At 45.0% G+C, this 22,308-nt stretch overlaps 1 protein-coding gene across 1 annotated transcript in view; it reads right to left on the bottom strand.

Moving 5' to 3' along the window:
* Window positions 1-2,119: 2,119 nt before the first annotated feature.
* Window positions 2,120-22,308, bottom strand: part of SCIMP (SLP adaptor and CSK interacting membrane protein) — a 77,807-nt gene continuing 57,618 nt past the window's right edge. The window contains exons 6-10 of the mRNA XM_083171175.1: window positions 12,216-12,308; window positions 11,788-11,919; window positions 11,029-11,121; window positions 9,249-9,365; window positions 2,120-4,183 (exon numbers count right to left, since the gene is read on the bottom strand). Of these exons, the coding sequence (XP_083027301.1) occupies window positions 4,110-4,183; window positions 9,249-9,365; window positions 11,029-11,121; window positions 11,788-11,919; window positions 12,216-12,308 (509 nt within the window). The 3' untranslated portion in view covers window positions 2,120-4,109. The remainder of the gene's footprint in view (window positions 4,184-9,248; window positions 9,366-11,028; window positions 11,122-11,787; window positions 11,920-12,215; window positions 12,309-22,308) is intronic.

Genomic DNA, 22,308 nt, shown 5'->3' on the forward strand with positions numbered 1-22,308 from the left:
TTCGCCAGTATATCTGCCTCAAAATCACTTATGTCATAGTCACATTGTACTTCACATTGGGAAAAATAATTTAAGTTATCGGACGGGATGTACTTACCGCCACGTTACCTCTGCTTTTTCACAGCGCTTCTGTCTCCTCCAATGTATTAATTAAGTTTTGTTGGAAAAATAAAAACGCTGCTTCCCCGACACGCTTAAACCTCGATACTTCTGTGGCACTCTTTCCTCTCATAGCTGACACCGGAAGCATTGGGGCTTGTTATGCTCTAAGAGCAGCCACAGGTCTTCAAATTGGTAACCTGGTGATTAGACTATTTCTACTTGCTAGTGTATTACATTCTGCTTCTTTTAGAAGTTTCTTCTGTTTGACTATTAATATGATTCATTTGCAAACATAGTTGGTGCGTGTATATATTGTGGCAGTCCAGTCCAGATGCCACCCCAAGTGTTTGCAGAACAGGGCACAGTTGTTCAGTTTCCCCAGGACAAAACTACCTGGGTACACACGGTGCAATATCACTGGCAATATGGTTGCTGAGCGACCATATTGGCAGCAAATTGTTTGTGCTGCAGCAATAAATCTCCAGGTGCGCGCTCCTGTGTTCAGCCTCCTAATGGTCTCTGGTGATCAGCTGTTTCTCTCTGCAGCTTGGCTCCCCCGGCAGAGTCTCATACCCTCCAACATGACCCATTCCATTAGATACAAAATGCTCTGTTCCTGGACTTCCCTGCCAGTGGCAGTTACAGAGGTTGGACTCCAGCACAGTCCAAAAGTCAAGATTAGATTAGATTCGCAATCAATTCGCCGGCTTTTTTGAGGTGATTCGCCATACATGGAGATTCGCTGGGACTCGCCGAGTCACCCTATTCAACGTGGCTGAGATTCGCCGCCCCTAACGGCGAATCTCAACCAATCCGGCGTTTCCCTAAACAGCTCCATTACTGTAGTCAGTGTTTAAGAAATTGCAGTGAAATGCAGAAAAAATGCAAATTACCCTGAAAAAATGATTCCAATACAGCAGACTGCAAAAGCTGTGTAATCTCCTCAAAGGCCAAACGAAGGAGTGAGGTGGGGAGGAGATTCATGGGTAATTGAGGTGAATCATGGGTAATAACAATGCATTGTGGGAGAAAAAAAAGGTACTCTTTACCTATCACGGCGCCCACGATCTCCATCGCGGGCGTCGTGGGTAAAGAAATCGCGGTGATCGCGGGCATCGCGGCCAGTACATTAACGGCCGCGACGCGATGCCCACGATCACCGCGATTTCCCATAGGGTTCAATGTTAAATTTAGTGCTGCCCGCGATTTTACATTCAATGCTTCAATGGCCGCGATTTGGCCATAGGAATCAATGTTAAATGGGCTACAGAGCCCAAATAGGCACAATTAACACTTAAATGTCCCCCCAAATTTGTAACGCCACCCCACGATCCACACCAACCCGAAGCGTGGCGAGCGCAGCGAGCCCGCGAGGGGCGGCGGTACGCGTCCTCTGACCTTTTCATGCCCTACTATCCACGTCGGCGTGGAGTTGAGAATAGAATAGTGTGGCGAGCGCAGCGAGCCACCGAGGCCCGAAGCGTGGCGAGGGGACACGGATACCTTCACAGTTATACGCGTCCCCTCACGGGCTTCACAGGTGTCCGTGGCGACGTGGACACCTGTGAAGCCCGCGAAGGGACGCGTTTACCTGTGAAGGTATCCGCGTCCGCTCGCCACGCTTCGGGCCTCGGTGGTTTGCTGCGCTCGCCACACTATTCTATTCTCAACTCCACGCCGACGTGGATAGTAGGGCATGAAAAGGTCGGAGGACGCGTACCGCCGCCCCTCGCGGGCTCGCTGCGCTCGCTGCGCTTCGGGTTGGCGTGGATCGTGGGGTGGCGTTACAAATTTGGGGGGACATTTAAGTGTTAATTGTGCCTATTTGGGCTCTGTAGCCCATTTAACATTGATTCCTATGGCCAAATCGCGGCCATTGAAGCATTGAATGTAAAATCGCGGGCAGCACTAAATTTAACATTGAACCCTATGGGAAATCGCGGTGATCGCGGGCATCGCGTCGCGGCCGTTAATGTACTGGCCGCGATGCCCGCGATCACCGCGATGGGCACCCAACTAAGTAAAGAGTACCAAAAAAAAATACCAGAAAAAATTAAATATATATTTATATGGCACTTCTACAACCATAAAATCACACAAGGGCATCAAATAATATTAGATTACACTTGCAGAGTTAAATTGAACACTTAAAACCAATTATTTCAGAAGTTCATATAAAAGTTCACCATAAAAAGATGACGAGGGACACTCGGTGAGGAACGGCGATAAGAAACAAGAAATAGATTCGCCAACTTCTCATTGAATACACTTTTGGCGAATCATGGCGAATCCCGGCGACTCCCAATGAAAAATCCTATTGACAAAAACCGGCGATTTGCAGCGAATAACATATGGCGAATTGTCCTTCATTCGCCGGTCACCATCGGCGAATAGAGGTCGTTGAATAGGGTGATTCGCTTTTTCAGCTCCAAAAATCGCCGGCACACACGAAAAAAACACAGATTCGCCATAAAACTTGGCGAATCTGCCTCATTGAATACCGCCCAAAGAGGGGGGTCACATCAACTGTCAGTGAGTCAAGGACAGTGATGTTTGGGGTGCTGCAGCTGCACCTCTCCAACTGCCACTGGCAGGGTAGTCCAGAAACAAAGCATTTTGTACCTAATGAAATGGGTCATGTTGGAGGGTATGGAGTCTCCTGTTCGTCAGCGACCATCTCTGATGAACAGGAGACACTGAGCAATATATTGCACCGTGTGTACACAGCTTAAGAGAAATAGCCTGCAATTTCATACCTGAGATCCCATCCCTGCAGATCCAGTTCAGGTGTTGGAGTAAGCACTTCCAGTAATCAGGCTCACGTGTCACACTTTCTTAAAGCTCGTTAAAGCAAGTGGCCAGGTGATAGAGGGTGGTGGGCCAGTGGGTTAGAGACAGGGAGCCTGTAATCGTGTATGCTGTTTGTGGACTGGTGCCTAGTTAAGGTACCCGATAAGTTTGCTGTTGAAAAGACATGTATCATGTGCTGTGGTAAACGGACTGCTTTTCCCCACTACTGTGTCAGAGTCTTGTCTGGTGGAAGGTCATTTGTTATAATATATATATATATATACACACACACACACACACATATATATACATAAATACATATACACACACAAACATATACATACATACATACATACATACATATACACAACGACCCTGTTAATAATATCAATGGCCAAACAGAAGTCACTCATAAAAGAAGCAGGGGCAGTACGGATGGTGTAATGGTTAGCATTACCGACTCACAGCACTGAGGTCATGGGTTTGATTCCCACCATGGCCCTAACTGTGCAGAATTTGTATATTCTCCCCGTACTTAAGTGTGTTTCCTCCGGGTACTCTGGTTTCCTCCCACAATCCCAAAAAATATACTGGTAGGTTAATTGGCTCCCAACAAAAATTAACCCTAGAATCTAGATTGTAAACTCCACTGAGGCAGGGACTGATGTAAATGTTCAAATATTCTCTGTAAAGCGCTGCGGAATATGGGTGCGCTAAACTGTTAATAAATAAATTACAGTGTAATCGCCAGGTTAACTGCGTATGTGCATACTAAACAAATACATTTAAAAAAGATGTTCCCATCGACAGCAACAGCCTCTATCACCGCGGAGAGGACACAAAGAAAAAAAATGTAATTGATACATCCCGCCCATCCTTATCTTACATGGAAGAGAAGCCCAAAGGTAGATACATGGTAGAAGATGTGTAAAAAACAAGTCTATGGAAACGAAACAAGAGAATGCCTGGCCTGATCAATGTTACTGTATAGCCAAGGTGACTTGCATGGTAATGTTCTACAAGTCATTCTGGAAGCCAGGCTGGTCTTCAGATGCCTACATTTCATGAAAGTAGAGATCAGAACTAATCTTTGTTCATTCTATACCGCATTGTCTATATACAGTATACATATCAAGAGTTTCTAAGTTCTTAGTCTTGGTAGATAGTGCAGGAAGCCATAACACACACCAAGTGTATTATTTGATTTTAAAGATTGGTCAGATTATTTCCACGTCGTCGTAATCATTATCATCAACAATCACCTCCACATATTCCAGGTTTTTAATATAATCTGTAATAAAAAAGCAAAATTGTGGCTAAAATAAAATGTATACATTTACATTTGGAGCATAGAATTCTTCAATAACTTACCCTAAATAATCTAGATGTACTGTAATATTAGAATGTTATTTTAATGCTATTTTTGGCCTGTAAGAAGTGCAAACTGTGTTTTTTCAGAATATTATTTTTGTTTTGCTTTTATCCCCCGCCCCTTTTGCCATACTTACCACACACACCCCGATGTCCACGGCGGCCTTCAGGACCCTCTTCAGCTGCATCTCCGGTCCCAGGGGTGCATTGCGGGAGTGACATCACCGGCACGTCCGCGCACTCAGGCAATGCACCCCTGGGACCAGAGATGCCACTGAGGAGGGTCCTGAAAGCCACCGTGAACATCGGAGGACACCGGGGACGTCGGAGGACCATTGGGGCACCACCAGGGACCAGTTAAGTATGGAGAAAAAAGAATATGGAAAAATCCCTTATCCAAAATGCTTGTGGTCCCAAGCATTTTGGATAAGGGATACTCAACCTGTATAGGTAAAATTGGGAAGTTATCAGTATAGTGGCAGATTTTACAAGGAGTTATATTCTTGTTATCACTCATTACAAATGGTAAATGGAGCTCTAGTATTTTTTTTTCAAACAAATTGCAGATAGGAGTTGACATGTTGAAGCACCATTTATCATTCATAATGAGTGATAACAAGAACATCACTCAGTGTTAAATCTGCCCCATAGTCTTTTATTAAACAATATCTGCAATTTCATGTGCGGGACAAGCAGAGATAAGTAAATAAAGTCCCATACACACTAGGCAATATTGTTAACAATATCGTTCAGAAAGGGGCTTCTGAATCTCTTGGTGCTATCAGTTTCAAATTCTAGATAATAAAAGAGGCAAATTAAATGGCCAGATCTCTTAGTGGTAAGGAGTGTGATTCAATCTTTAGCATTTGTTTTAAACTCTCCAAACACATTAACCACTCAGAAATGTTTTTCAAATTGATACAGAAAGCGCACTTTACCCCAGAGTGACACCTAAATTGGTCTCCTACATCCAAATTTTGCTGGAGGAAGTGTGGCTCTTTATTTACAGTATACTGGAATGGCTATGGGCACCAAGTTTGCCCCCAGCTAGGCCAATCTATTTATGGCCCACTGGGAAGATCAAGTAGTGTGGCAGGGAGGCGTTTTGGGGGTGAACCTGGAGACCTGGAGCCGCTTCATTGATGATTTTTGTTTTATTTGGTCTGGTGACAAGAACACTTTAGACCTTTTTTGGGTACTTATGTAATATCTGGGCTCCCGTTTTTTCTTATGAGACCGCATCCCCTCGCGGGGCTCGCTGCGCTCACCACGCTTCGGGCACTGTGGCTCGCTGCGCTCGCCACACTATATAAAATCAACTCCATGCGTAGTTGGATAGTAGGGGTATGAAGAAATGGGGTGCATTTAACATGGGAGTCCAGATAATACATAAGTACCCTTTTTTGTTCATCTATGAATAGATATGCCAAGAATATAAAATTGACTTTTAATTGTAGCCAAAAGGAGGTTTCCTTCTTGGATTTAAACCTTTATATAGAAAATGATGTTTTAAAAACAAAAACGTTTTGAAAGGAGACAGACTCCAACAGTTTTATCTTTACCACAAGCCAACACCACAGGAATTGGTTAGACGCAATTCCGTTTGGGCAGTTTGCTCGCATTAAGCGTAATTGCACAGACGATTCCATTTGTAACCAACAACTGGAGGAAGTGCCTAAACGACTGAGTGTAAAAGGCTATTCGAAAGATCTTATTAATAATGCCAGAGAAAGAATTGATCTAATTGATCGTCCTGCATTATTGAAAGTAAAACCTAAATCTGAAGCCATGAATGAGAGATTTAAATGGGCTTCAGAGCATATATAGCTCTGTACATAAAGATGTGGAAAGAGTGTTTCGAAATAATTGGCATCTGCTCCAAAATGATCCCATCATTGACTCACAATTACCATCTAAACCTCAGTTTATATACAAAAAGCTCACTCCTTAAAGGATCATTTAGTTCATAGTTCCACAGACAGCAATCCTCATCAAACTATTAGAACTATTGCCTTTCACCACTGCGGCTCTTGTCTCGCCTGCAGAATGGTGAAATCTAAAGAGAGGAAGTTTGCTCAATTTACTGTTAATGGCACTAATTTTCCAATCAAACAGTTCCTCACTTGCCATTCTAGGAACATAGTTTATTTGTTACAATGCTGTTGCGGCCTATCATATGTGAGCAAAACCTGCAGACAAATGAAGGCCCGCACTGCAGAACATATTTACAATATACATAAAAAATTACAGAAACACACGGTATCAGAACATTTCCGTGTTGTGCATAACTGAAATGAATGTCAAATTTTGAATTTGTATGCGATTGAACAAATTCTTCCTAAGAGCCGCACTAATGATGAGGCCAGTAGCCTCTCTATGACTGAGATGCACTGGTTACATCGTTTAGGGACATTGGCCCCTAAGGGCCTCAATGCAGAATTTGAATTAAAACCCTATTTTAGTTAATTATATATATGTTCTTTCTGTTTTTCTTACTCTCCTTAATCTTTGGCTGTGGTCACTCTTTTATAATTATTGTTTTAGTGATAGGGTAAAATTTATATATTTATCCCATTTTAATATATGTTTTTTATTGTTACAGCATTGCTTATAGGGAATGAACCCTCTGTAAACAGCATCCGATCTCCCTGTGAAGCTTATAGCCGTCATCATGCCCGCATTGATGTTGTTAACCCCATTGGAACGCAAGCGGCAGTGCTATGGAACGCAAAGCCGCATGAATCAACTTATAATGACGACTTCCGGGAGTTGGAAGACAAGCGGTGACGCGGTTCCGGTCTGTGGAACGCAGCGCCATATTGCTTGACAAGTAGGCCGGACGCTGGATGCCGATTAGAGTCGAATCAATGTGCTTTATTGTAATTGATAGGGGTATATATATGCCTCATTGTGGACATGTTCCTCACGCTTCTGATGAAGAATAATTTCCGAAAACGCGTCTAAGCATGGTTTTACCACCAAGCTTGACGTGTGGACCCGTTGGGACAGCTGTACGGCAAAGGTGCACCCTGGACTGAGCCCCCCATGTTTCCGGACCAAGGGACCCAGACTGAGGGAGGATCCTTATAACATCACTCACATGCTGTTTTGCCTGGGATCATATTGTTCATGCTTTTTTTTACAAAGTCACTATATTGGGAGCATTGGATAAAAGGATAATCTGGATTAATCACTATATGCAATATACCTGTGAATCCTGACAAACTGTATCTGGTTTTGTATACATATATCTTTTTAATTCTGTCTATGCAAGGCTTAAAACACCTTGTTACATGGTTACCACTGAGCACTAATACTTCCCATTCACTCTTTTTCTATTTGTAATTTATTTTAGGTTTAATTTATTCCACCCAGGGTAATCCTACTCAGAGTGCCTAAAATGGCTGCCGCACCTTGTACCTTGTCAGGGTGGAGTACACAACCCATGGAAGTTATTATCCAAAATGCTACACCAATCCTGCATTATGCTTACTGTGTGCTCAAGGGTTTCTTTTGTCTGTGACTTGTCTGATACTGTACCACCACCATCCTCTGTATTATGTGCATTGTTTTTTAATGTCTGTAAAGCGCTTTGAGTCCTGTTGGAGAAAGTGTGCTGTATAAATCTTACTTACTTACTATAAGTGATATCTACTAAACATACAGCTCAATTTGGCAATATAGCCAAATGACCTGCATGTTAAGGTTGTCCCCGCGACCAATACCGTTCAGTGTGCACTGGCAATATTGGCCGGCCACGGACGACATGATTAACTATATCGGCCATGGCCGTGGTCATGTAGTATGTATGGGGCTTAAGATGATTAGTTACCAACCAACAGACCATGGACAATTCATCACTATCTAGTGATTTGGAAGCTGTGAGTTTATGGTAAGTTCATATGTCAACCAAAGATGCAGACATCATATTTGCCTGACGGCACTTAAGGTGAACATCTCACTCCTTGCATGTTCAGACACACGGAAGTACACCAGGGAAGGGCTTTGTTGAGGCATTAGCATAAAGACACAGGTGCAGCTGTAGGAAAAAAACGCAGACACAGCTATGTCCAACTCAGAATTAGGCCCATAGTGTTGGCAGAAACCATTTGGATGAATTTTTACAAAGCACAGTACAGTGAGTGGCCACTATAAAGGATTATTCATAAGCGGGAACAGATGTAATATGCTGCATTGCAGGGATTGGGCATAGCATTTGTATGTGAAGAGAACACATACAGTAGGGTACATCAAGTCACATAAGATATAAGCAGCACTGCAGTAGCACTGTAGGTCAATTCATTTAAAGTGTCTCCCAAACAGACCCAAAGGTGCACAGAAACAAAACAATACTCCTTAAGTAATGATTACATTACTGTTAACAAAAACACCCTTAATTTAATTCAGGTTTCTTGGGACATGAGACACCTTTAATTCAGTAAAAAAAAAAAATTATGCCTCAAACAAAGATTGTTAATGGACTAATTTCTTCCACATATTTTGCAAATCTCACAATGACTGTGTTCATCCAGTGCAATGAATAAAAAAAAAAATCTAGGGGCATACTTAACAAGATCCAAGTTTTCTGGAGGTGCAGGATACCATCCGATCCTGGGAAGTATCAAGCCCAGCGCTGACGTCACAGACCCTCCCTTAAAACGCCTATGTACACCTGCATTTTTTATGACACTCACAGAAAACGTCCGGTTACCACCCCGAAACACCAGCTTCCTGTCAACTCAAGCTCCGGACACTTGTGTTTACCATCCATACACATTTAATTTTGATATTTGGGCTCGTGCATGTGAGATGCATATGGTAGGCATGCGCAGTCATTCAAATTTTTTTTTGTAAATTCTATAATTAGCAATAACCTCTGAATCAGACCCATATAAGCAGGTTACTGCAGTTTTTTATTAGTAATGGGACATCTGTATACTACCACCAGCGTTTTAGCCGAAAAATTATTATTATGATCATCTCACCTTCTGTAGCTGCATGTGCGTGATACATGTCTGTAATCTGTCCCACTGAGTCATAAGATGCATTTGAATTCCTGTCATTTATGTTTATATTAAACTTCTTGCTGCCATATTCAGAAGCTGCAATAAAAATGAACAAAATAATTAGGTCATTGGGTCTACAGCAAGTTGGTCGACAATCGTTAAGTCAACACCTTTAGGTCGACATGGGGATAGGTCAACATGGTTCTAGGTTGACATGGATCAAGGTCAACATGGGTCTAGGTCGACAGGACATTAGGTCGACAGTCAAAATGTCGACATGGGGTGTTTCACTGTTTTTTGAGCCGACATGTGTCAACAGGTGGTATTTCATGCCCTATATCCACTAGGGCATGGTGGGAGAATAAAATAGTGTGCCGAGCGCAGCGAGGCACCGTTCCTGAAGCGTAGCAAGCGATGCTAGGGGATGCGGTGTCGATATTCGGTCAAAAAACAGTGAAAACCCCCATGTGGACCTTTTGACTATCGACCTAGACACTGTTGACCTAATGCTAACGCTGCCACCTACCCCACTGTCAGTGCCTCCCGCATCCCCTCAGCAACACATCCGAGAACACAGCCCCTCACATGCGGCTGAAGGGGGGAGAAATCATTAGATGGTTGCCGACCATCTTCTCTCTCCTTCTGAAATCTAAACTGACTTTTATTTGCATTGGAGTCCGCCGAAGAGGGGACGGGCGCTGAGGTCATGTGATGTCAGCCGCTTGTCCCCCGCAAGGCATCGGCCCTTGCTTTCCCAGGGGAATGCCCAGTATTTTCATGGGGAAGACTATATAATGCTGGCTGTTCCACTGCTCGCCCACTACCTACCCGTGCGAGCGCCTCAGCGACTGTGATAGCTGCCGAAAGGCATGCGCACAGCAGCCCTGCACATGTGTATAAGTGCATCCACAGAGCCACACCATGGATCCCCATTGGGCCTCCTTATTCATTCTTGTACACTATGCCAATATTTATGCAGTTGAGCAATGATCGCTGACTGTGCATGCTCCGCGGTCATTCTGTGCAAGCCCCAAGGTACCTTTACGATGTTGCTCACAGTGAGAATTTCTTTGCAAAGAGGTTGACAGTCAGGGAACAACTTAGGTAGTTACAGGGAGTGGTGCCAAAGGAATGTCATGACCACTTTTGGGGTGTCTAAGGCTGTGACTTCAATCCCACGTGCATATATAATGGTGCCGGTGTCACAAATGCTTTGGCCATTCCGAGCGACCATAGACTGACTCAGGGAGTTGAAGATCTGCACCTGATGCTGTGTATTAGTAGTTGCTGACAGCTGCAATGTCTCCGGCAGGCGTCTTAAGTGGCAGCTATTGCATTACCATATTATCCCACGTCCCCAGCTACAACCATCTAATGTGACCAACTCATCCCTTTAATCCAGGATACATATTAATTACACAGGTTCTGTGGCTGGCTTTCACCTGGTTTTAAACTGCCACAGAACCTGTGTAATTATTATGTGTCCCGGATTAAAGGGATGAGTTGGTCACCCTACAACCATCACAGCTGTGGCAGCAATAGAATACAATATAGTTTCCAAAACTCTGTAGTTACAGTCCAGGTTGTAAGGATATCCCAGCTTGAGTCCATCAAATTGACTGAGGTACTAATTAAGTCACTTGTACTCAAACATGGATATCTGTAAAACCTGGACTGTAATGGCGGCGTTTGGGACACTCTGGCTTACAAGTATGAATCTGGTCCACTAATCAACCAAACACCAGGTGACAATACTCACTTAGGTCTAGTTGCTGAAATCGTGCTGGTCTATTCGGTGCAGCAGCATATGTAATGTGGTATGGGCCTGAGGTTTGATATTCTGGAATGGAATCTGATGATAAAAAGGCATTAAAAGCAGTTCCCAAAGTGCAAAGATATTTAGATACATTTCTGTATTGGTGGCCAAGTTATAATAAAATATAACCCCCCCCCCCCAGTTTGTGAGATTGATTTGGTAAATGATGGCTGACACCCTATTTTACCATGGATTTGGAAAGTATGCCATAAAATGGCACTAAAAGATTCTAATTCAATCCAAGGAGCCCGGATTGATTAACCTAATCAGATTTCCACGTGGACAATTTCAAAACATTCCAATTCTTCCCTATTTTTGTGCACTATAGTACAAAAATATGCTATAGTAATGTACCCATGTCATCAACAGATAGTCAGTACAAGCAAGTTACCATACCTCCCAACATTACCCTCTCCAGGAGGGACACAATGCTTTGTTTCTGGACTTCCCCATGAATGTATGCTTGCCATCACCTGTATTGAACCTGGTAAATTGATGAGACAGGTGTTTCCACACAGGGGATGGCAATCGTAAATTAAGAGGGAAGTCCAGGAACAGAGCATTGTGTCCCTCCTGGAGAGGGTCATGTTGGGAGGTATGAGTTAATGCAGCTTTTCATTAGTAAAGGGGGAACCTGTATAGTCTTCCCAGTGTTTAAAGCAGAAATATTATTATTATTACGGTCATCTTTGCATTGTTCACCTGCTGTAGTTGCATGTATGCGATACATGTCTGTAATTTGTCCCACTGAATCGTAAGATGCACTTGAATATCTGTCATTTATGCCGGATTCATGTACATTTATATTAAACCTTTTCCCACCATATCCAGGAGCTGTAATAAAAATGTACAAATTATTAGTAACCTCAGACATATTGGGCCTTATTCTAGAATTAGATTTGGGTGGGGATTTTCTTCAAAGTGAGATCTATATTGCAGTGTAAAAATAAAGCAGCCAGTATTTACCCTGCACAGAAACAAAATATCTCACCCAAATCGAATTCTCTCTGCACATTTTACATCTGCCCCCTGCAGTGCACCTGGTTTAGTCCATCTAAGAAGGATTTTGCCAGAAAGAGTGAACTAGATAAGGCTCATAGTTCCACTAGACACCAGGCGGCAGTACTCACTTAGGCCTAGTTGCTGAGATTGTGCTGGTCTCTTCTGTGCAATAGCATACGTATCGTGAAAAAGTTCTGAAGTTGGATTTTCGGGAATGGAATCTGATAATGAAAAGACCAAGTGATGAGCAGGCAGTTCTGCCAATCTGCTACTGATACAAGATGATTATAAAATGATAATGAATCAGTGTATAGTAGGGATGCCAATCCCTGGGAATCATGATTGAAAAATGCTCAATCCTGGGAGTCCAAGGATTGGCATCCCTAAAAGAAAACTTCCCCCCTCTCCCCCACATTGCCTTACTTCTAGTGCAGCGGAGGCAGGCTGCTGGAGAGACGCCGGAGGGAGGTGATTGTGTCACTGTGTGTAGCCAGGAGAAGTTGGGTGGCAAGCGGGTTAAATGATGTGCGGGCCGCAGCGCTGCACCTCCGGTGTCGGAACCCGTTCACCACCCGACCTCTCGCGGCTACACATTCAGTCACAGAAGTCGTGAGGCTGGAACCCGCTCGCTTCCCAACAGTGAGTGACAGTTGCCAGAACCAGCTCACAGCATGCCCAGTCTAATTCCGAAATCCTGGGATTGGATAGTCCAAATTCCGGGATCCCGCCAATCCCGATTCCGGGATTGGCCACCCTAGTGTATATTATATTGCTGGCTGAAAAATAAATACTTAGATTACTTAATTGCTACCACATATAATTTATTTATAAGTTTTTCAATGCCGGACAGTGTGAAAAACAGAACATACATAAATCAGGCACGTAAAATACAGATAAAATAAATGAGCAAGGAAAACAGAGTGGAGAATGAGGAAATTATGAGGATGTATCTATGTAAGTAGGGGAATAAGCCTGGAGTCAAAATAGATATTGGGTTCCTCCAATTACACCATTAAGCCCCTCTCTTTCAGACACTAAACTACAGAACTTTTGAAAAGCCAGGTAATGGGCGAGTCCCAATGCTCCCACAGACCCATGTTTACACTAGTTAGCATCAAGGATTCCCCTCTTTCAAGTTATGTGACCCTAGTGGGGCCAAGGGGGGTGGGGTGGTACTAAATACCTGGGCCCAGGTCTGAAGGAGAGAGGACTGCATTATCTGGCAATAGGTTCAACCCAGCACATGCTGCTGTTTGCTGGGCTGCAGTGTGGCCAGGGAGGTGCTTAAAGTACTATTTTTTTCTGTATTTTATTCATGCCTAACAAGATTAGTCCACACACCCCTAAAAGTACCTTGGCCCAGCCAGGCTCTCTTCTGCCCTGTGTGACCCTTGATAATGGAGTTTTCTGCACTATATAATAAACTGTTATAATAAAAATAATGATTTATTTTCTGCGTGATCACCACAGAGTAACTGAAATGCTTCAAAAATCATTATGAAGTCCAGGTATAAAAAAATATTTATGCTATAAAATTATGTGGCCCATTATCATTTTTGTCATGTAACCGGACGGCAAAATACCAATAGAGCCAGTATAGGCACCAGTAGATGATGATGGAACAGCTTTATAGCAGGTAATTAATCACATCTCTCATAACCTAAGTAGGAGACTTCTCCTACACAGACTACACAGTCTCAAGATGGCTAACGCACATGCTCAGTAGACATTTTGGTGATTATCCTTGGAAGAGGGCAGGAAGCCTCCCAAGAGAATAATAAGCCTTCACAGTAGCCCACATGCTTGTTTAACAAAGGAACCCTTTATTCTATTATGTGTCTCCTAAGATGTTATTGGACGGGATATATCAAGCATTGCATTTTGCTTGCAATGCCTCCCTCCACTCTCCTCATGGTTATTAGCGTTATCATAATCATGAAGAAAATTACAAAGGATAGCTGTTGCGGTAAGAGCTGCACCTTGTGATGATAGAACGCCCAGGTTAGGGCCCAGAGACCTATCTGCGCATTCGTCGAGTGATGCGTGCCTTTCAAGAAGTGTTGGGAGAGATCTGTTTGGATCCTTCACAGAAAAAAAGTCGTAATAGAAGTCTATGGGGCAGATATATTAAGCTTGGTGAAGTGATAAACTGTCTGTTTTTTAACATTGGCCAATCAGCTCCTACCTGTGAAGTTACAGGCTTGGTTTGAAAAATGACAGGTAGGAACTGATTGACTGATGATAAAAAACAGACAGTTTATCACTTTACAAGCTTAATAAATCTGCTCCTATATGCTTCTATTGCGCAACGCCAACCTGAACATGGCGCTACCTTCTGCATCCAAGCCTTGGAATCGATCCGTGGTTTGGTGCATATGTGGAATGCAGCCAAACTTTCAAAAACTGCATTCTCAAAACTTCCGAAGCATTTTGCACTTTGCTGCATCTCGCCATACATTGGGGCAGATGTATCATAGCAGCGCCTATCGCGCCGCTATGATACTTCCTGCTTCGCCTCAATAGCGAGGCGAAGCAGGAAGGGACATCGACAAGATGTATTAACATCTTGTTTGCTGAAGCGGGGGAGCGTTAACTCCCCCCTTCGGCGATGTCCCTTTCTGGAGATAGCGCATCAGTTAATACTGATGCGCTATCTCCTGTCCCCCGGCCGGCCGCACTGGGCATGCGCGGGATCTCGCTGTTCACGCGAGATCCCCAGCGCAGCCCAGACCTAACAGCAGGGACAGCGCTGTCCCTGCTGTTTAGATAGGGCTTCGCCAGCCTGATGCTGGCGAAGCCAAACCCGGCTTCGTGCGGAACGGTCAGCGATGCTGACCGTTCATACATTCGGCCTGCTATCATTTTGATAGCAGCGCCGATATGGACAGGGGTGCATAGCGCCCCTGTCCATTACCGCATCCCGGCCGCTTCATACATGGGGAGAAGCGGTATCAGTGCACATAACGTGCGCTGATACCCTTCTCCCCCATATCGACACATCATACATCTGCCACTATGTCTTGTGATCAACACTGTTAACAAATCCAAAGGTGGGGGGGTCCTAATGTCCTGATCTCCTCCACTTTTGCATCAATAAATAAAGGGGTCCCCTAATTTATGTATTATGCTATTTACTTTGCAAGATTGTATGCTGTGTTGGGGTATTACATTACTCTCATACAATTTGCACTCACTCACCAAAAAAAAATGGATAACATTACTACACATAGTATCATAACAGGTGGCATAATGGTAGATCATATGACTTATAAAGATTTTCGATATCTTTGCCATTATTTAATATCAATGATAAAATCTATAATACCATCTCAGCGAGTCAACATTAATGATGATATCACTTACTGAAAACAGTATGATATGATATGATATATTAACTAGTCTACATCACTGGTGGATATCACAGTTGGGATATCTGAATAGGTAACTTTACTAAATCACTTGTCCAGTGTTTCTTCCAGAGCTTAGCTGCCTTGCTGGGGCATAGCAACTTTATATTGGGGTTAGACTGAACATTTTGCAACCTTTCTCACTTTGGGGGTTATTCAGACCCGATTGCACGGCTGCAAATTCATAGACAGGGGATTATTGATAGACTGCGCATGTGTATGCGCAAAGCCATCCTGCAATAAGCTGTACGCAAGTTGATTGACAAAAAGTTGGCCTGGGGGTGGTAACCGAATGTTTTCTGGAATGTCAGGCAAAATGCAGGCACGCCCAGGCAATTGAGGGGAGTGTCCTGCGACGTCAGCTCTGGCCCCGATCTGAATGATTCTATTGCAACTGCCGAGTAAGTCCCGGGCTACACACAGACTGCACACAATGGAAAAATCATCTGATAGTGGGTGGCATGCGAATGGATTTTCTGCTATTCGACGATCAAGCTAAATTTCTCAAACCATGCTAAGCAGGCTTGCACAGGTTGGGGGGGGGGGGGGTGCGGTGATTCCTTTTTAAAAAGGAGGAGGGTTTGCCAGGGCCGGATTAAGCCTTCGGGGGGCCCAGGTCATTTTAGACAGGGGGGCCCTCTCCCTCTTGTCATTACTGGCTGCCAACTGCACAGAGAATATTACACTGTCAGAACACTAAGTAAAGGCAGTATAAACGTACAGTCCACATAGCTGATACTGTAAAAGCAAGTGGCAATATTAGCAGAAAAGCCTGTAATGTAGATCATACATATGTATAATGTCACTGACTAGTTCAAATAAACTAGGAGGCAAGTTCAAATGTAAGGAGATGTTATAAAACAAAGGTAGGAACATTGCACTAAGAGAGTACATGTAAACTCCATGGGTAAGCGTGCTAGTCAGGGCATCTAGATTTTCAGAGAGTTGTACCCATTATATACATGGTCTTCAACTGGAGGTGGTCAAAAAGAATAGTGAAAATGACATGGGAGAGTACGTACAAACCTGCTGGGATTTGATGTCTTGTGGGATCTAGAATGTAAAACAGGCTGATAAAAGCTGAAAAGCGGAAAGCTCTAATGGGGAAGTGCCCATAAGCAGCTCAGGTTAAAGGATCAATAGTCAATGGGTAACCGCAGGGGGGGGAGAAAACTATATATATACACCACATGAAAAGCCTATGTTTGTCCCTCTGTACCTTGCTCTGTAGGAGACCTCACAGGCTCAGCACTGCATCTGATTACAAACCCTCCCATTATGAGGCTGCTGCTGTCCTCCACGGGCCTGAGAAGCATGTGATAAGCTCTACCAGTCAGAGCTCAGCACAAGCCTCTCAGCCTCTGACCTCTTGTGTAAAGTCTCATGGGACTTAGTCAACTCCCAGTTATGCACTGAACACTTGTGCACTTAGTGGGCCTCAGCACCCAATGATTGTCACATCGTTGATCAACAATCATTGTCACATCAGCAGATAGGTGAAGCTGCAGCACTACCCCACTAATATACAAAAAACTTTACCTAAAAAAAATTATATATTTTATTTAAATACATGCCAGTCACAGGAGGCCCCTAGACAGAGGGGGGCCCAGGGGTATTGACCCCATGAGCCTCCCCCCCCCCCCCCCCCACCGTAATCCGGCCCTGGGGTATGTAACTACAAAGCTTTTGTAAGCCCCAGGAGACAGGAAGGGGTTAATGTCGGACCCAGCAGTCACACTCCAGCGCATGTGGGGTTAATACACCCTGGCCGGCGCTGCGTGACTGACAGGAAGAGGAGGAACGGAAGGCTGGGGCGGCAGCAGGAGGAAGAAGGGGCTCACGTGGGGTTTGGAGCCTGGCGCAGGGGGAGAAGCCTGAAGCAGCGTGGGACAAGTAGGCAGGAGGAAGCGCTTGCCGCCCGCCGCCAGAGAAGAGACCGGAGCGGCGGCTGACACCGCCGTGACCCCCGCCGACCTCCAGCGTGAAGGAGGAGAGTGACGCGACGCGTCCCGGCACCGCATCGAGCCGGAGTCTGAAGGAGGGAGCGCGGAGAGGCTGTGACCCCCGCTGACCTCCCGGCGGCTGTGACTGCCGGATCCAAACGCAGGGGAGTGCGGGGAAGCCACTGACCCCCGCTGACCCCACCACAGTAGGCAGCCGCATATAACAGCCCCCAGAGGCTGTTCACCCCGCTACCTTCCTACAGCAGCCAGCCAGAGAGACGGGGCACATGTGGAGTGTGACCCCCTCTCACCTTGCACAGACTGCCAGCGTGATCAAGAGGGCAGAGAGGCTTGTGGCCCCTGCCCGCCACAGTATTCACCAGTATCCAGGGTGCCACAAGACTAGTGACCCCTGTGTACTTCCCTACCCACCACTAGAAGCCCACAAGAGAGAGAGAGAGGGGAAGAGTATAGCAGCCCCGCAGAGAAGGTCCCGCACAGCAGCACCTGGGATAGAAGGTCCCGCACAGCGACACGAAGGAGGAAGGTCCTGTCCAGCAGCACAGCACCCCTGCCCAGCAGCCTCAGACCAGTGGTCCCCTGCAGCAGTGAAAGCCCAGCAGACAGCAGAGCCTGGGTACCAGTGACGATCGGAGGCCGAGACTGGTTGGAACCAGCACCTGCAGCAGCTACAGGTACACTATTGCTCGCTGTTCCCCGACTAGCACACCCTGTTAAGTTGTCGTCCAGCACCTGATCCAATCAGTTGCCCTGTGTAGCTGATTGCGGCAACGCCTCGGCGCCCGCAATAGCAGTCCCTGGAGGGTACACAGTCCGGGCGAAGACTCCTTGATCCCAGCCAGAGTCAGGACCTCCCAAGCCTTACCCATTCCCCATAGTAGCTCCCAGGATTGCCACTATAGTGGACTTTGCTTGGGACAATCCTGCCACCTAGTGGTTCACGCACCAAATTGCATCCTCCTATAGGATATCCAGGAACAGTAACCAATTACGATAAGTCCTATGCATAGGCCCCTCATCTGGACTGACCGGTCTTAGTGGTGTAAAGTGTACCGGGTACTTGAGGTTAGCCAAGTATTATTGTGAACTAATGTGCTAAAGTGTTCGTTAATGTAATAGTTTGTGGTAAAGGCCACTCCTGTTCGGTGCTATCGCTGTAGCCGGCTGTCAACAGTAGGCCCGTGCGCCCATGTCAGCAGACATTAGTAGTGAATTGGCAAGCTGCGGCGATAGGCCGGGTACGGAGTGACTCAGTCGGTCTACGGTACCTCGTCTTTACTTGTGTACCTCTGAGTGTATTAATGTTGTTTGTGCACTGTGTTAGGTACATTGTATTTACTGCCTTGTGAGATATTGAAGGTTCCGTTAAACCGTTATTACGTGAGAGGTTGACATTTAAAGTGGCCGTTTGTAATAAAAGGTCAAACTAATACTGTTGTCGCTTACTGTGTCATCATCCTGCATCAAGAGAAGACTCCAGACTGTGATCTGTGGGTTCGGGGAAACACGACCCTCACCGCGACCCACAAGGTAAACCCCCTTCAGGTGTCTACACTTTGTCACCAAGGCATAACAATCTCAAATTATATTTCTACTTTGGTGGCAAAATTATGGCTTCTGTAGTGTACTTTCACTTTGAGCTGTGACCATTTCTAGCCCACAGACTTGTCACCCCACTCCCAGTCCCTATCTGCTCCTACCTCCAATCTCTGTCTTCTTAGCTTCCTCTCTCCAAGTTTGAAATAAATCAGTGTCTCTGCAAAAATTTATTTTAACACCCAAAGGAGGAATCTGGTCTGTCGAGTGACCTCTAGTGGTCACTGTCGGAACATCACCTCATAGAGGTGAGGAGTAGCTTTATATATATATATATATATATATATATATATATATATATATATATATATATATACGACTCCCAATAAGTAGCGGCACTCTGAGACTGGTAAGCGTGATGAAACAGGTGAAAATTTAATCTGCCAACATGTTTCGGGGTGGATTCCCCGTCTTCAGGACAACCAAACAGTGAAAACACAGTGCATTAAATACCCCACAATAAACTTACCCCTCCCGCTTGGTTTTCCCGCGTCTGCCAGAGCCGCCTCCCCTCATCTCCGTCCGTTCACCGGAAGGCGCCGCGCTGACTCCGGCGGTTGCTAGGGCAACCAGAGGACTCTCACCCCTCCGCTGCTCCTTAGCTGCCGCCTACGTCATCGCACCTTCCTCTTTCATGCTCCGATTACTTCCGGGACGCTCTGGGTTAGTTGTCTTGGCGACGGGTACACCACTGAAATATACAAGTTGAAAACCGTGGAAAAAAGCAATACAACAAAATGCTTAAAATGAATTGTGGCTATAAGCCCAATGTTACCTGGTTAAAAAGTGAATACAATGCTTTACAAGTATATAGCAGCGTGATTGAATGTGCCTACTGCACGTGCCGTCATTTTATAAAAAATAAGCTCCAAATCTGTGATGTTAAAAGTTACATGAATATCATAATACACAATACATGAATAATATACATAATTTAAAGAAGAAGAATTTTTGTTACAAAAAAATTTAAATAAGAAAAGCTTAGTGAATAAAGTGCACTGTCTGACAATGAGGTAATAACTCCTCATGGTGTTTCTACGAGAGGAAATGACACCAGTCACCCTCATATCATATAATACGTGTTATCTGCGAAAAAGTGAGTTATAAGTGCACTGATAAAATCCAAGCACCCTATAAACAAACATTGGCAAGGCTTTGCTATATAGCTAACGGCCCCACTTGGTGATACCAAGTGTGGGTCTATGTCTCGCAGTGCCAACTGCCTGATGAAGAGCCCCTGTGTTAAAACCTACAGGGGGTCTAACTGCTTGTATGCAGATCAAATTTGTCTCTGCAGTATACAAAATGTTTATGTAAAGTTGTTTATATGAAGTTAATTAGTCCTAAGGATTCATTCAGCCCCTTGGGTTTGAGTGTCTGAAGCCTGAAGATCCATCGGGTCTCCAATTGCAACAGGGCCTTACCTCGGTTACCCCCTCTCAAGCTAGCCGGAACTTGATCAATGATCTTGTATTTGAGGGTGGCCATCCCATGCTTCATATTGGCAAAATGCCTGGCCACCGGTTGTTCACTGGTACCAGTGTCCAGGGCTTGACGGATGGCTAAGCGGTGCTGTGCCATGCGGACCTTAAACTGACACTCAGTTTTCCCGATGTAGTAAAGTCCGCATGGACACATTACAGCATACACAACATAACTGGAAGAACAGGTTAAGGGCCATTTAATTTTATATCTTTTGCCCGAGTGGGGGTGGAGTATGGTGTCCCCAGTGGCCATGTAACTGCATGTCCGGCACCCTAGGCATTTGTAACACCCATTACGCCTGCCCAGAAACATGGTGTCAGGGATGGGCTTCTTCCTAAACGGGGTAATATCGGTCTTGACTACTAGATCTCTGATATTGCGACCTCTAGTATAACAAGGCATGAGGCGGGTGTTTTTTAAACATTGTAGTTCTGGATCTGAGGCTACAATGGGCCAAAGCTCTTTTGCTCTTTTAGTTGTCTCAATACTGTTGACATTGTATTGATTAACCCATGGGATAACTTGATCTGTTTTTTTCTTTCTTCTCTGGGTTACAAGCTCAATTCTGCTTTTTTGTCGAGCTTTCATGAGAGCTGGCTCTAGTTCTCTCGCAGGATACCCTCGTTCCCTGAATTTGAGAAACATATCTCTGAGTTGTGTGTCCAGGACCCCTGGATCACTGGTGGTGCGGCATACTCGGATGAACTGGGAGTATGGTAGGCCTCGTACCGCTGCTCGTGGGTGGTGGCTCTCGTACCGCAGCAACGTGTTGCGGTCGGTGGGTTTCGTGTATAAAGATGTAGTTATTTTCCCTTTATCAATCTTAATTGCAATATCCAAAAAACATATCTCAGTTTTGCTACTATTCAAAGTAAGCTTAATGGGACTGTCAGATGTATTTTGATTGGACACAATGTCACTGAGTACCGCCTCCTGTCCGGTCCATAGAACGATGAGAACCCGGGACGGTGGCTCTTGATGGGTGTTCTTCTGTTTCACTGGCTGAGGTACTAGAGGCATTGACATTAATCTGTTGTCTGCGAAATCTTGGGCCAGAGGACTTTTTAGGGTTGAATTGTGTGTTGTTTAGCCAATTATAAACCCTGTGGAGTTTCCCAAAGTCCCCATCTTTTATAGCATCCCAAAAATCCACAAGGATGCCCAGTGCCCCCCTGGCCGGCCCATCATCTCGGCCAGGGGGTCTCTGTGTGAAGCCTTGGCGGTGTATCTCGATGCATATTTGCAGCCTTGCGTGCAAGGCACGTTTACATACTTACGTGACTCTGGGATGTTGCTGCAGAGACTTATGGAGATACCTGAGGTCCCTGATGGACTTATTCTAGCGACTCTAGATGTGACAAGTCTCTATACATGCATCCCGCATGAGGCGGGCTTGATGGCAGTAAGGAGACTTGTCACAGGTAACCCCAGGTACACAGGTCCTGACATAGATGTATTTATTGAATTGCTTAGATTTACTCTCACGCATAACTACTTTTTGTATGACGGGCAGTTTCATCGCCAAGTCACGGGGTGTGCGATGGGGTCCCCAGTGGCCCCATCGTTCGCCAACACTTACATGTGGGAGACTGAGGTTAACATCTTTTTTTCAGCACCGAGCGTTACCAGGGAAGTGTTTATGTATTTCCGGTACATAGACGATATCATCGTTCTATGGACCGGACAGGAGGCGGTACTCAGTGACATTGTGTCCAATCAAAATACATCCGACAGTCCCATTAAGCTTACTTTGAATAGTAGCAAAACTG

The sequence above is a fragment of the Crinia signifera genome, chromosome 2 (assembly GCF_055691185.1).
Source record: "Crinia signifera chromosome 2, ASM5569118v1, whole genome shotgun sequence".
Classification (NCBI taxonomy): domain Eukaryota; kingdom Metazoa; phylum Chordata; class Amphibia; order Anura; family Myobatrachidae; genus Crinia; species Crinia signifera.